Here is a 14,939-nt window from a genome sequence, read left to right on the forward strand (position 1 = left end):
ATCACTGCGACGCAGAGAGGGATCATCTTCCTTTATCCTCAACTAGGAAAAGGGGAGGTTAAACCCTGGACCTGTTTGCTCCTCACCATAGGGAGAAGGGCACCTCCTTCGGAGATGTGTTGAAAAGGGAGTGCTTTTCTGTGTTGTGGAAACACTCTTTCCAAACACCTGCTCCAATGCCAACCTCTTCTGGTTATCCAGGGACCCCTCCCACTTGTTCACTCATTTGCCCAGAAGCCAATGTGGGAGGGAGTGGGCCTGGCCCCACCAGGCACTCTTCTGTGTCCCTCCTCAGCATGTCTGGCCCCAGGCTGTCTCAGGAGATAACCTTTTGTTTGTTTGTTTGTTTGTTTGTAGGGCACTGAGACCCCCTGCCCCATCAACACAGCTGCTGAACTACTGACCTCAGACTTGGTCATATACACACTCATGCTCACACTAGGTACATCCCTTTCTCTTCCTGGTACAGCAGCAGCCAATCCCCAGAACCACCTGATTTCAGGCACCAGAGAACGGTCCGCCCCCCACCCCCAGACCAGGTGGAGGGCTAGGGGGCTGGAACCCTTTAGCCCAGGAGGCTGAATCCCAGGGGCTCCTCTCTGCCCCCATATGCCAGGCCACCCGGATTCTGGTTTCCCTGTCACCCAATCTGGCCAGCCCCCTCCATCTGGCCCCTGGAATCAGGTTTCTAAGGGTCCAGGCTGGCTCAGAGATGGCCTGCATGACTGGTAGGAGGAGCAAAGATTGGCCTCTACCTTACCCCTCACAGGTCCTCTTGGGGCCTGAGCCCCCTTCATGGGGCCAGGGATGCACATTCCTCAGGCTGCTTAAGCCCCCTTATCTGCCCCCCTGCCCATCAGCCTGAGTGGTGACAGAGGCCCAGACCCCTTGTTTAGATGCTGATAACCTCCTGGGATGGCCCTCCCCCACCAAGGGACTGGGAAGGGGCTTGGTGTTGGGAGGTCCTCATCTAGGAAGGCAGCTGGGGCCCAGAGCTGGGCCAGTCACAGCGCTCTGGGAGTAGCAGGATCCCACATTTCCTCACCCTTCCCCAGGTCCAGGGCCACCCTCTGTGCTGCCACAGTGCCACCTGGTGGTCCCTAGGGGAATGCCACCCCAGGAGGGAAAGAAGCCACACAAATGAGTTGCAAAAAAACCCTCATCCACATTTTATTTCAACCTTTATCCAAAAATGTAAAAAACATTAAAAATGTGTAGTCCTGAGCTTCAGATGCTGACCTCCAACCTCATAGGCAAGTGGGGAGAGAAGGTCAGGATAGAAGTTCAGAGTTCCTCCCACTCCTGGAGAAAAGGGAAGCTTGGGGTGAGGTACAGGATTAGAACACCAGGGTCCTTTGGAGAATGGGACCCCCGTTCTCCTTGCACCAGACCAAGACCCCCCACCCCCACCCCCGCCCCAACCCTCTTCAGTGGAGAAGATACAAAGTTCTTGAAACTTGTCCAGGAACCTGGTGTATGTGGCAGGCAGCTAGCTGACCTGAAGAGAGCAAATCACGGGTCAGCATCGAGGTCCAAACATGTTCCTTGTGTCCCCTCCCAGGTCCCTCCAACTCACCAGGGAGGGTTAGAGCCTGCGCCCCAGCTTCTTGGCAGGAAGGACAGGACACAACTCAGCTTCCTCCTCCTCACTCCCGTCTTCTTCGCTCTCTTCCTCAGAAAGATCATTGCTTATAGTAACTGGTACACAAGCAGTCAAGGGAGGAAGAGGAGTTAAAGCCACACCCCCTTCATACTTCATACATGTCATTTATTAATGCCCTGTGGCTCTAGGCTTGCAGGGACTCTGACCTCCCAAAGCTTATGGCCTAGGTGGGAAAAACTTCATATACTAAACTAGATAACAAAGAGTCAAAGGGCTTCCCTGGTGGCTCAGTCAGTAAAGAGTCTGTCTGCAATGCTGGAGACCTGGGTTTGATCCCTGGGTTGGGAAGATCCCCTGGAAAAGGAAATGGCAACCCACTCCAGTATTCCTGCCTGAAGAATTCCATGGACAGAGGAGTCTGGTGGGCTACAGTCCGTGGGGTCACAAAGAGTCGGACAGGACTGAGTGACTTTCACTTTCACTTTCAAAGGAGTCCACACTAGTGGAGCTGGATAAGCTGGGGTAGGTTCCGTGAAGAACAGCTAGAGTAGTAAAGTGGAGGGCACTGCATCCAGGGTCTGTATGGGAACTGCACTGGGAGATATGGCTGGGGTCGGGTAGGAGTCCAGATGGAGAGTCTACTGGAAGCAAAGGAGAAAATTCTCACCAATCTGGTGCCGCCCAGTGATGCGCACAGGGCCAGAACCTGACTTCAGGCGGAAGGTTACAGGTGGCTGGAGCTGGAAGTCATCCAAACTGAGCTGGGAGGAAGACAAGGATGAAAGCCTAGCCCACTCCCAGTCCACCCCACCTTGCGAGAAGTCCTGAAGTCCTCAATTCCTACTTCCCAGCCTCCCAAGGTATGGCCAGGGAACTCACCATGGGTTGGCAGGACAACTTGAGGTTGGCCACAGGGACTGCGATCTCCTGGTGGTCATGGTTCCGTGCCACGACTTCTACCACATTACACTCATCTTTGGCCCCCTCGGTGAGGCAGAGCTGGGAAGGTACACAGGGCCTCGGAGTCTCGCCCAGTAAGGGTGGACACCGCAAGTGGAAGCATCTGCCCTACAACCTGCCCAGCCTCCGAGGTCCCTGGATCGCCTGGCCAGGGGAGCCCCCATGTGGGGATTAAGCAGAGTAGATGACTCCCAGTAGAGCGGCGAAGGAGGATACACAGGCACTCCCCCTACCCCGCCCCTTACCATGGTCAAAGCCAGCACATGCTCCGCGTCATCCTCTTCTTCTACCTTGAAGGTGAAAGAGCGAGTGTGGCCTGAGAGCTCACAGCCTGGAAGAGGTTAACTGTGAGTGTGCGTCAGTGTTGGGGGTGGGGGTGGGGGGCGGTGCATTTCACCAAATCCCGTTCACCTGCAGCCATGGACTAACGGGCCATTCACACGCCCACGTGTCAGGAACAACTGGAGCGGTTGGCCCGGGCCCACCCCGTACAACTAGGGCAGAGGCCTGGCTTTCCTCTCCGGCTCCGGCTGCCGCGTGCGAGGCCCTCCTCCGCCCCCACCCACGTCGTGCACATGTCTGCATTCCCGTTCCTCAGCCCTGCTTCTGCCCCAGCACCACCCTCAGCCTCTCCTTTCTTCAATACCGAAAAAGAAACTGTCCATGGTGACCGGGGCCGGGACTTGCAGACTGCCTACCCCCCCAGCTCGGACTCGGCTCTCCTGATCCAAAAACGTCAAGGCGGCCGCTGCGCCAGCTGCCATGCTGCTAGGACCTTCTGCGGCTCCGCCTCCGACACGTACAAAGCCTGAGACTCGCAGCGGCTCCGGCCCCGCCTATTAAAGGAGACGCTGGCGAGGCACCCTGGGTCCAGGGCTTAATTGCCTTATCTCCTTCAATTCAGTTCAGTCGTGTCCGACTCTTCGCGTCCCCATGGACTGCAGCAAGCCAGGCTTCCCTGTCCATCACCAACTCCCGGAGCCTACTCAAACTCCTCTCCATCGCGTCGGTGATGCCATCCAACCATCTCAAGCAGTCTCGCATTATGTCGCGTCTGCTTTGCACATCTTTGCAGAGTGCAAAGCATCAGCTTGGCGTTAATGTTAACGTCTTTGCTCACTTCAAGAACCAAGACTTTCTGAGGGTGGCTCCTGCCTCCATTTCCTCTAGTTCTGTACTCCACGTGATCCTCTCACCCACCCCAGGTTAAGCTTTCATTAAATACATGAAAATGCAACCTTCCCAATTCTCCCAGCAAAGGCGAGATAATGTGCATCGTTTTTCTTAAAAAAGCGAATACACTCAGATATAGCGTCCCTCCAAAGGAACGGAGCATGAAGACTTTGAGCTCCTGTTACTTAGTACCCAAACCACTCTGTCCACTCCCGGATATGCTTCTGCTCTAATGACCCGGCGGCTCACTATCCACATGGTTGTATACCTACACTGAACTTCAGATGATGGCACTTGCTAGCAGAGGAGACAGCTATAGTGTGGAGCTAATTTGCTGCTCCTGTCAAGAGACAGGCTAGTTCAGCCTAACACCGACGCCTTAGAGTCCCGTCTCATAATCCACGATCTGCCTTCAAATTTCACCTTTTGACCAAAGAATAAGGCAATTTTCCTTATTCTATTAGGTGGCATGAACTCACTCCAACTAGCTGCCTTCATTTACCCCCAGGTTATAACTATGTCAAGGTGTCCTGGCCAAAACGAGTCTATTTTTATCTTGCCTTGCCTTGAGGAAAATATGGAAGGCAATCATTTACTAGAGATAGAAGTGGGAGAAAACTGCCTTTAAGACCCAGTCCCTAAGTTCAAACAACTTTGGAGAGGAGGAATACTTGCTTGGGAATGCAAGAGTGGGAGAAAAAAGGCAGGAGGCAGAAACAAGGAGGAGGTTTACACAGTACACAACCACACACATTCACTTCAAGTTTTATTTTGCCTCTTGTATGGTCTTCAGATAGTTTTACAGTTCGTTTTCTACAGGAACTGAGCTGTGATCTAAACAATCAATGAAATATCACCCCAACCATAATAAATAGCCATAACCATTAGAAGATAGACAGCACAGCATTTTATGATCCTAGAGGCCTGGACTTCTGTTTCATAGTTAGCTCTGTGACCAGAACACCAGCCAAACTGATTATTAAAAGCAAAGATAAAGCTGCAAGCAAACTTGCTGAAAATCCTGATTCCACTGGAGGATGACCATGGAATCCACCAGATAAAATGCTAGAACTGTCCACTAGTGTACAAAATGCACTTAAAAGAGAAAAACCAAGTGACATTAAGCTAGTAGAGACCCTCCCTTCATCTCAGCCTCTGAAAATGCAAACTTGGTTCCAGTTGCACAACGCACCTTCCATATCCCGCTGCCAGCTGCAGGCTTCTAACCCCGAATGTAATCCTCCATCATTCGTCTCACCTGTTCAGTGCACACTCACAGGCTTTGGTTCAAAGTCAGGAGGTACAATCCCTTAAAAGACTTTTTTCAAAGCCCACACTGATGGAAATCTATGAAAGAAAACGTTTTAAATTTTCTTCTTGACCTTCTTCCCTCTTAGCCCAAACTTAAACTGCTGATACAAAACTGCTGGGAAGCAAGGTAACAAAACAGTTACAGAGAAGCCAGCAAGCCATGATAAAAAAGAAAATGAATCCTGCAGAGCAAAATTCAATGCCAAGAGCATTTGCTCAGAACCCTTAAAACACCAAATCTAAATTAAAATACTTGAAGCTTTCAGAACCTGCGGTTAAAGGAAAGAGAAAAGGGTAACCATAAGTCACTGGTTAAAGTGTACTCATTCTTTTAAAAATTAGATACAAACATGCAAGAACTAAAGACTGATTTAATAAAACCAGTAGTAACATCTTGAAATTAAAGGACAACTGACCTGTGGGCAAATGGGATCAATCAGTCCCCAAACCCTAGTTGCCAGATGTCAAAATTAACATTTCACATGCTGACCTGCACTGAGGTTAATTTCCAGAAATGACTGCACTTTGCAACAGACTGTGAATCCTATGAAGTTAGGCTCTTGTACCCAAAGTGGTCATGGCCTAGCTCTAGGTGGGAGGCACTTTGAAAATAATAACTTCTTTTGAAAACAAAACCAAACCAAAGACAAAAGTAAAGAAAACCCACTGATTTACATTAATTATTCACAGTGCCATCCTGAACCGCACCCTTTCATTTTCAAAGGAAAATTACAAAAACAAAGGATAGTCAGGTTACAGCTAGTTTATATACAAAATTTTTTTTTACAAGTTTGTCATTTTTAGGCTTTTGCCACAAACAACTGCACATCTGTCCCTACAAATCACAACTTGCCTGAACCAATGGTCACTAGGAGACAACTGGCCAAAGCTTTACAAAAAGCAGAAAAACCGCCCAAACTGAAATCCTTTCCTCAGCTTAAACTACTGCCATAACCATCCACTTGGACTCTCCACCCTGAGGCCTCTGAACCCAAATCCTTCTCATCTTTGCCACGTCTCTAAAGCATGAGATGCATTTCAGTCAATAAGCCAAGGAGGATGACAATGATTGATTGCTCTTAGGTGAGAAATGCGACCACACTGGATGCAGAAAACAGTGCTGACTACATTTATTGAAGACCCCTCCCTGTAAGCCCGTGTAAGAGGTCCTGGCACCGAACACAAAACCCAACAAGGAGGCCCAAATCTCTTTCCTACAGGATTCGCAGCAGTATCATCTTCTTCCAACCAGTGAGTAAGTAGTCTCTAAGTATGAGTGAGTGAGTTTTACACAGTCCTCTTTGTTTCCAATCTGAATTGGCTGATTCATTGCCGCTCCAGAGGCTGAGCTGGATGAAGACCCCAACCACCACCCACCAGGTGAAGTTAAGACTTTCAGACAGTTCTTAGTGCCGACAAATGTCACAGGCTCCGACCAAGAATAACCACATCCTTTGGAAATCCTTCCATTTTTGCAATTTCAAAACAGCCCAACTTGCTGTAAAATTCCAAAATTCTTTTATCATCAGGTCTCACTTCACAAAAAGCCCCTCGGGACCCTAGGGGAAAAAACCAAAACATTCACAATATAAATGTTACTGAATTAGTAGAATTATGACCTTGTGATTAATTTTTATATATTTCAAATAGATCATAGTAGGAGATTATTTATACCAGTCCCTAAATCTCACATAATTTTTAAAATTTATATAAAGTCAATGGATATTAAAATTCATCAATATTGCAATGATAACTATCTTAAAGTAATAGGTATGTTAACTGGCTTGAATATGGTGATTTCACAATGTATTTCAAGGCATCAAATTGTACACTTTAAATACAGATAATCCTTGTCAAATACACGTCAAAAAAATTTTTTTTTGAACAGCAAGTAAAACTCTTCCTCAGAAAGAGTATATTTTAGCAAAGAAGTTGTCCAAAACCCTAAGTGTCTACAGCCATACCACCCTGAACTTGCCCAATCCTGTCTTAGAAGCTAAGTAGGGTTGGGCCTGGCACCAGCCTTGGATGGAACAAACCTCAAGGCAAACAGTAGGTTTGCTGAACGTATAATTATAATATGTATAGATGAATATATAAATATTATACATACACACACATACAAAGTACCTTTGAAGGACCCACAGAGCAGAGCCTACTCCAACCTATGTCACAAGTCAACACAACCAGAATGTGTTTTTATATTAAGACACACCTCACACCTGTACCATTCAGTTCCAAGCACAACACTTCTGAGAATTATACTTTCCTCAGAGTTGTTTCAATTATCCCACAAAGGGGACACCATTGAATCAAATGATACAAAGATGCAACAAAGTGCATTCTCATTCATTAACAATTCTCTAATTAGTGCTCAGCTTCTGTATGTTCATTTTTGTCTTGCCCAAAGGCTAAGAAGTTTTTAAAGGTTGTTGTTGGACTCGATGGACATCAATTTGACCAAGCCCCAAGAGTTGGTAATGGACAGGGAAGCCTGGCGTGCTGCAGTCCATGGGGTTGCAAAGAGCTGGACAAAGTGGACTGAACTGAATGTATGGCAAAGTATTTTTGAAGATTTAAGAAACAAACTCAAAGAAGACAAAGTATCAGCGATTCTGCATTCCTAAATGAAGTCTTCCCAAGGTTCATTTAATTTTCAACTATCATTTATAAATCTCCTGGCAAAATAAACATAAATTCATGTGTTCACTTCTCATTTAATTGGGGCTTAATACAAGCATTCATAGTATAAAAGAGCAGCATTTTTCAATGGTTAATACACATGCATTTCTTGCAGCACTAATTCAGAAGCAAAACCGTTCAGCGGTGGAGAAAGGAGTGTAAATTTACTTCTTTTTTTATCCTAAAATAAGAGTCCTGCCCTCACCTAGCCCAAATACCAGCAACTCCACAATATCTACTCACCATTGGCTTTCAGTGAAGAGAGAAGGCAAGCCATCATGCTTTTGGCTACACTTGGATCAGTTACTTTTTTGTGAATATCCATCTTTATCAGAGAAGGGAAATTGGCAAGGAAAGTTTCTGGCAGTACTTCCTGCTCTTCATGGAAACTCAACATTATTTTCTGTAAAAATTAGGATGAATCTCTTGACTTTCAGTAGCTACTTATTATGAATCTACATATCCCAACTACAGAACTTAGAAACAGGAAAAGGAAAGCAGTATTCAATAATAACTCTTCTGGTAATGGGAAAATTACCACATGCAAAATCAATTAGCTTATAATTCTGGCTGACATGTTTTCATTTTTTTAAGTTTGTTTAAACGTAATGTAGTATATTGGATTGGATCCTGAACAGATTAAGGACATTAATGGAAAAACTGTAAGTAAGGTGAAGAGTTTACAATAATGCACCAAAGTTGGTTTCTTAGACAAGGACAAATGTAGAAAGTGGGTGAAGGGTATATCTAAACTCTATTATTTTTGTAACTTCTGTACATCTAAAACTATTCAAAATAAAAACTAAATAATTCAAAATAAAACAATGTTTTTAAAGTTTGTACTGCTTGCACAAAAATGTGAATGTACTTAACACGACCGAACTATACCCTGCTGCTGCTGCTGCTAAGTCACTTCAGTCGTGTCCGACTCTGCGCGACCCCATAGACGGCAGCCCACCAGGCTCCCCCGTCCCTGGGATTCTCCAGGCAAGAACGCTGGAGTGGGTTGCTATTTCCTTCTCCAATGCATGAAAGTGAAAAGTGAAAGTGAAGTCGCTCAGTCGTGTCTGACTCTTCATGACCCCCTGGACTGCAGCCCACCAGGCTCCTCCGTCCATGGGATTTTCCAGGCAAGAGTACTGGAGTGGGGTGCCATTGCCTTCTCCGGAACTATACCCTAGAATATGGTTAAAATGGTAAGTTTTATGTATACTTTACAATTTTTACAAAAAAAGTTTGTAATAGACACACTGGTTATTCTTCGTATGTTCCTAGGCTGAGAACTGTTGGATATGGAAAAGCAACACATCAACTGCTCAATCACCAGCATGCTGCAGTCATGTTGATGTAATTCTAAGTAAAGGAGCCTACTCCAAACCAGCCTCTTATTACACTGCCATCTAGCTAGAGGCAAAAGGTAAAAAACAGTAATAGAATTTGAGTACACTGGTGTGGGGAAGAGGGGTAGAGAATTTCATAAAAGGGGGAGGAGCAATACAGAAGAAAAAAGACAATGTCACAAATGTAAGTCCAAGTATATTCTCTGAAAGTATTTATTGAGTTTAAGTAAAGATTATCCTCCAGAAGAAACTTTTTATTGTCATTCCTATTACCATGTAAGGGCTTCCCTGATAGCTTAGTTGTAAAGAATCTGCCTGCAATGCAGGAGACCCCACTTCAATTCCTGGGTCGGGAAGATTCCCTGGAGAAGGGATAGGCTACTCACGCCAGTATTCTTGGGTTTCCCTGGTGGCTGAGCTGGTAAAGAATCTGCCTGCAATGCAGGAGACCTGGGTTCGATCCCTGGGTTGGAAAGATCCCCTGGAGAAGGGAAAGGCTACCCACTCCAGTATTCTGGCCTGGAGAATTCCATGGACTGTATAGTCCATGGGTCGCAAAGAGTCGACTAAGCGACTTTCACTCATATTACCATGTGAAATGCATTACTGAGAGAGTATGTTAGCTTCATCAGCACGCAAATGAGATTTTTAATTACTAAACTTGCCCTGAGTACCCAAAGAAGAAACCATAACATACAAGTTTGGTGCTGCAAAAAAGAAAGGGAAAAAAGGAGTTCCTTCAAAGTCAACACTGTGCTTTCACTTGAGAAAGTAATACAACAGCTCCAAATCAACAGATATTGGGAACAGTGGAAAATGCCATGCCAGTAAGAATAAGCCCTAAGAATTCTTCTCTGTAAGAAATTTAGAAAGCACTGGGATTTTAAGATATATCTGCTTGCTTTTTTACTTTAGTAAGTACTTTACTTTCTTAAAAAATTACCATTGTTTAATTCTAAATCTGTGTATTACCTCAGCCTCAGAGAGTTCTTTATCACCATTTGGTTTGGTATACTTCTCCTGCATGAAGGGAATCCAGGAAATTTTACATTTTTTAATGAAGGGGGTCACATCTACAGTGCCCAGGGCATAACCACATATGCCATCTTCATCTTCTAGGACAAAACAGTAATCCAGGCTAAGGGAAAGCAGCCCTCCTACTAACCTGCTCAGAAGAAAAGAAACCAGAATGAGTTAAGTTACTAACGTAAAACTTCAGAAATCAGTGATATAATAAAGCCCGATACACTCAATTGACAATGTGTGGAAACTACATTTGACATAAATAAAAACTGGAAATTTATACATATTAATAACTCAGATTTTATTACAACTAAAGTAGGACTTCTAAAAAACTGTATCTGTATTTCTAGTCTTCATCTCCCCACAACCAGAGAATCCTGCCTTTGAAATGTCTACTCCCAAATCCAACAAACACTGCATCACATACTTGTCTCCAATAAGGTCAGGCTGACTTTGAAAAGGTAAACCAACTCCATCGTCATACATTTCTCTGCAAATCTTGTACACGGAAGCCTGAAAATACAATCTAATTAAGCAACACATCAAGAAAAATGGCAACAGAATCTGACAGTATGACTCATAAGTCATAAAGGACTTCTAGAAGAGGGAATAACAAAATGTTTGACTTGTCATAAACATCACCTCTGCTTTGTTAAATATTTATTTATTGAGTCATATTTGTAAAATCAGTAGAAAACAGCTCGGTTGCAGTAAACAGAACTGCCTTGCAGGGGATAGTTTTAGGCACTAAGTAGTGGATTCAAAATTCAGCAAACTATGAGGCTCTCTCTCAGCTTTCTATACACCCAAAATATTTAAAACGTGATTTTCTTTAAGCAGGCTTGCCTTTTTCTGTAGCTGATTATCAACAGCCTGGAAGCACTTTACAAACTGCAGAAAATGTATTGGAGAACATCAGGCTAGAACAACATATCACACAGATATTGTTCAGGATTCCAACTCTGAATACATTTCATCTGATGAAAACTAAGCACAGGACCTCCCTGGTGGTCCAGTGGCTAACACATCACCCTCCCAATGCGGGGGGCCTGGACTTGATTCCTGGCCAGGGAACTAGATCCCACACGCTGCAACTAAAGATACCACATACCACAACTAAGACCCAGTGAAGCCAAACAAATAAATAATTAAAAAACTAAGCACAAGATGTTGAGTCTAAACTCCTTAGGCTCTTCCTTAAACTACCCGTGTTTAAAGTTTCAGTTAACTTTCTCCATCTAAAGTTTGTATTTTAAGACACAAAAATGATTTTTTTTAATCAGGGAGTTCAAAAGAAAGTATTAAGTGTTCACCATAACCACACTCCAAGTTGGCAGGTAGACAGTTACCTCATCTTTAGGAAAATATGGTCTGATAGTATAAACTTTGGAGGTAGGAGTCAGTGGGGGTGGTTGAAAAAAGAGGTCATTTGCCCCATCAATTGGCAGCAAACGCTGTAGGAAGAAAAAAAAGGGAAACAGATTAGTGCTGGGAAGACATTCACTTTTTTTAATGAGTGTGCACTGCAGATTACCAACTTAACATTAACTGGCTACTGCAGGCAGACCTAAAGAAGAGGGGAGCACTACGCTATACTAACATAAACACCTCTTTGCTGAGGGAGGGGAATGCTTCTGAATCGAAATTACCCAAACTGAGTTACATAGCTTTAGTGGCATACTACTGGGGATTTAAATTTACAGTAAAAAAAAAAAAAAAAAAAAAAAATCTATTCCAATTATGACAAATCTATTTTTTTAAACCAATCTTATATAGACCATCTCTCTACTAAAAGATGGCAGAACAGAATGTCAGGAGGAGAGGTTTGGTCTGAAGAGGGTTATCTGTCCAGGAGACGCTTTATCCCCAAAGCAATGCGCTTCAGTTTGCTGTGCGCAGCAGAGCACCTGTTGGGGGGAGAAAAGTAGAGCACCTGAAAAGTCCATGAACAAAATTCCAACACCAAAAAAGTCACATTTTGTTTAAATTTTCATTTCTGGACTGTTCTTTCAACTACAAAATTTACTTATAAAATAATTGGGAAAATACCCAAAAGCCCTTTCACCATTCACTTGCATAATTATTCATTCTTTTTGCTCATGGAGTTTCCGCTGGCAGACAAGCATGCGCGCATTGTGCATTGCGGGCGCAGATTAAAATGCTGTGCGACCTGCAAAGAAACAATGTGAAGTGTATACCTAGAGCCGCTGCGCTTCGCAGGCGCGGGGGGGATTGGCAGCATCTCCTTCAGAAATTACTGCGAAAGAGGAGGAAAATTTGATTTAAAATCCAGCTATGTAACTAAATTGAATTTGGGACTAGAAAGCCTTCGGCAGACCAATCCTTCCAGCCATCTGATGCGCAACATAAGGTTTCTCATAAAACAAAGAAAACGTCAATTCAGTTGTGAATTCATATTGATACCTGGAACTCTCCTGCTAGACCACCTCTAAAGGCCCAGGGTTCTTGGTCTCCAATTAAGAACTGTGCTGAAGAATGACTACGACACCCTGTTGAGATCAGATCCAAGCGGAGAACGTTACGAGAAAGGGGATTTCCTGGGGTCTCAAATGTCCAACAAACTAACAAACACTGTGGAAACAGCTCTCTAACAATAATAATCCAGGGTTTCAGGACAAGGCTGTGATAATAATTTTTTTTCTTAACTTGTAATGGAATTTCAATACTGACATTCCTTCCTCTGATTAATGAATAATCACTGTTCTAGTGAAAGAGTTCTACCCTTTATTAAATTATTGGAAGGAAAGTGTCAAGTTTGTCTAAGTCATGTTTATATATTCCCTAGGTACAGCTATATAAAAATCAAGGCAGCTGCTTCCTCTCTACCAAAAGTACAGTAACTTTAAAGTGAAATAAAGTGAAATTGATGACATTTTATTATCACAGCCCAAGGAATTAAACTTGTCTGAAGTCACATTTTACATTTTGAGGAAGGGTACAGGGAAGGGAAAAATGGGAGAAAAGGGGTTAATCTTGTCAGAAAACTAAGGTCAGCAGAATAAAAGAAATTACTCAGTAAGTTGACAATGAAAAACCGTGAGTACTTTTTCTGACAAGGACAACCCAAATTCAGACTTGGCTCAACTGGTAACAATACCAGTCTGACAGATTCTGAGAACTAAAGAGAGCCAACTGATGCTCCTAATTTGTCCAGAACTAAAACATACTTTTCTTAAAAGTATGACAGTATCTGGCTCCTCTGAGCAACCACTATAATCTTTGTGGTGCACTTAGCTCATACATGGAGTGGCAGGCTTTGAGGTCCAAAAATCTGCATTTAAGGTCAGCACTTAACCAACTCCACAGGCAATTAAGGAAGCTAATAATGAGAGAGAATTAAAAGCAAATTATAATTGCCTTCCATAGACAATTAAGGAAGCTAGTAATAAGAGAAAATTAAAAGATATTCTGGAGGCCAAATCACAATCACCTGCCTAGTTTTCTGACAAGATAAAGCAGCGCAATATAGTTCTTTTCCAACTGAAGACAGCATTCTACCTCCTGTTCAAGTTAACAATCTCATCAGTACAATATATAGTGTGCTAGTCAGACAGTCCCAAAGCAAACCAATTTTTTTTGCTGACAATTCAGACCCATTAAGAGATTATATCCAGGGTTGTCACTTCTCAGGGGTAGGGGTACTTAAATAAATATATATATATAATGTAGTATTTGTTAAATAAATATGAAATAGGGTAAAAATTTTGGTTATGAAGAGAACCTGCCCCATTCCATAGCTCAGTGTAAATTTACACTGCAGGAAAAAAACTATACCTCTTAAACTTTAAGGAACGGCCAATTTCCCCTACCCCCCACTTTGAGACTACAACATAACTAGCACTTCCAACTATTACAATAAAAAGTTGCATGTACGAAGAGCTGTATAAATGAAAACATGGTTAATGCCTCAGTCGCTGCGCAAACGTGACTTCAGTTCATGCCTACTGCCCTTAAATCTACCTGAGCTACCTCACAGAACCTTTTAATTTAAACTAATTAATCATGACGCGCTGTGAACATCTGCCGCTGTCCATCCAATAGTAGTAGAACTTGTGCTGAGGATTCTCCCATCTGTACACAATGGGGAAGAAGATAATAGAAGTCGTTAGTAATCAAAAGTACTGCATAGCCACATTCTTTAAAGGACTGAATGCCAGCTGGACTGGAGACTGGAGGAAAACAAAGGGTTCTAATCAGTAACTCCCTGAAATTACTATAGAACCATGAAAATATTTTGTCGTGAGCTGTTGTGGAAGCTATGTGGATGCCAAGATGATTAGTTAAAACTTCTAAGATCTCTGACCTTGAGACTGTATGACAGCTATATACAATTAGGGAAAGCTGCCCCTAGAACTGCACAGTTCAGAGGTAAAAGCCTGAGAGGAAAAAGCAACAATACTGTATATAATCAAGAGTTTTTAATAACTTTTGAATTGAAAGCTAAGTAGCCAATGTTTTAAGCAACACTTTCTCAAACCCAATAATCTGAATTATAGGTTGGAAATTTAAGACTTCAATCCCTATAAAGGTTAATATATCCCCTGGAAGGCAAATGCCACCTTCCAACAAACAATAGAGAGGTTTTTCCTAAGCCTAAAAGCAGACAAGTATCACACAGAAGAGGTATCATGGAGCCTTTTAACAGGAAGAGGTCACAATTCTCTCTTTTACCTGTTGTGCGGTATATACAGGAACCCAAAGTTCTCTATATTCCTTTTCTCCCAATTTATTTATTTTATTTTTTATCTTTGCCCATGCCCTGCGGGAAGTGCCCTAACCAGGGATTGAACCCATACCTCTCGCAATGGAAGTGTGGAGTGCTAACC

General features: G+C 43.4%; 2 protein-coding genes across 4 annotated transcripts in view; both read right to left on the reverse strand.

Annotated features, from left to right (window-relative positions):
* Window positions 1–1,145: 1,145 nt before the first annotated feature.
* NPM3 (nucleophosmin/nucleoplasmin 3) lies at window positions 1,146–3,366 on the reverse strand. 3 transcript variants are annotated; one of them, XM_070780703.1, is made up of 6 exons: window positions 3,210–3,366; window positions 2,809–2,894; window positions 2,483–2,602; window positions 2,271–2,364; window positions 1,577–1,668; window positions 1,146–1,498 (listed from the first exon to the last, which is right to left on the reverse strand). In XM_070780703.1, the coding sequence occupies exons 1-5, from the start codon at window positions 3,325–3,327 to the stop codon at window positions 1,586–1,588; spliced, it is 501 nt and encodes a 166-aa protein (XP_070636804.1). In that variant the 5' UTR covers window positions 3,328–3,366; the 3' UTR covers window positions 1,146–1,498; window positions 1,577–1,585. The 3 variants fall into 3 exon arrangements, with proteins under 3 accessions (XP_070636804.1, XP_019808764.1, XP_019808765.1); XM_019953205.2 differs by having other exon boundaries at window positions 1,577–1,698; window positions 3,210–3,365; XM_019953206.2 differs by having other exon boundaries at window positions 1,577–1,698; window positions 2,809–2,853; window positions 3,262–3,352.
* A 1,123-nt stretch (window positions 3,367–4,489) lies between these two features.
* The window catches only part of OGA (O-GlcNAcase), a 28,878-nt gene continuing 18,428 nt past the window's right edge, over window positions 4,490–14,939 (reverse strand). The window contains exons 11-16 of the mRNA XM_019988445.2: window positions 12,517–12,602; window positions 11,442–11,546; window positions 10,520–10,605; window positions 10,042–10,234; window positions 7,973–8,132; window positions 4,490–6,606 (exon numbers count right to left, since the gene is read on the reverse strand). Coding sequence (XP_019844004.2) covers window positions 6,470–6,606; window positions 7,973–8,132; window positions 10,042–10,234; window positions 10,520–10,605; window positions 11,442–11,546; window positions 12,517–12,602 — 767 coding nt within the window. The 3' untranslated portion in view covers window positions 4,490–6,469. The remainder of the gene's footprint in view (window positions 6,607–7,972; window positions 8,133–10,041; window positions 10,235–10,519; window positions 10,606–11,441; window positions 11,547–12,516; window positions 12,603–14,939) is intronic.

The sequence above is a fragment of the Bos indicus genome, chromosome 26, assembly GCF_029378745.1.
Source record: "Bos indicus isolate NIAB-ARS_2022 breed Sahiwal x Tharparkar chromosome 26, NIAB-ARS_B.indTharparkar_mat_pri_1.0, whole genome shotgun sequence".
Taxonomy (NCBI): Eukaryota; Metazoa; Chordata; class Mammalia; order Artiodactyla; family Bovidae; genus Bos; species Bos indicus.

Coding starts and splice junctions, on each gene's coding strand:
- NPM3 (XM_019953205.2), bottom strand. CDS start 3,327: ATGGCAGCTGGCGCAGCGGCCGCCTTGACGTTTTTGGATCAGGAGAGC. Junction 2,895..3,209: donor CATGGACAGTTTCTTTTTCG/GTATTGAAGAAA, acceptor AACCTCTTCCAG/GCTGTGAGCTCTCAGGCCAC. Junction 2,603..2,808: donor ATGTGCTGGCTTTGACCATG/GTAAGGGGCGGG, acceptor GTACCTTCCCAG/CTCTGCCTCACCGAGGGGGC.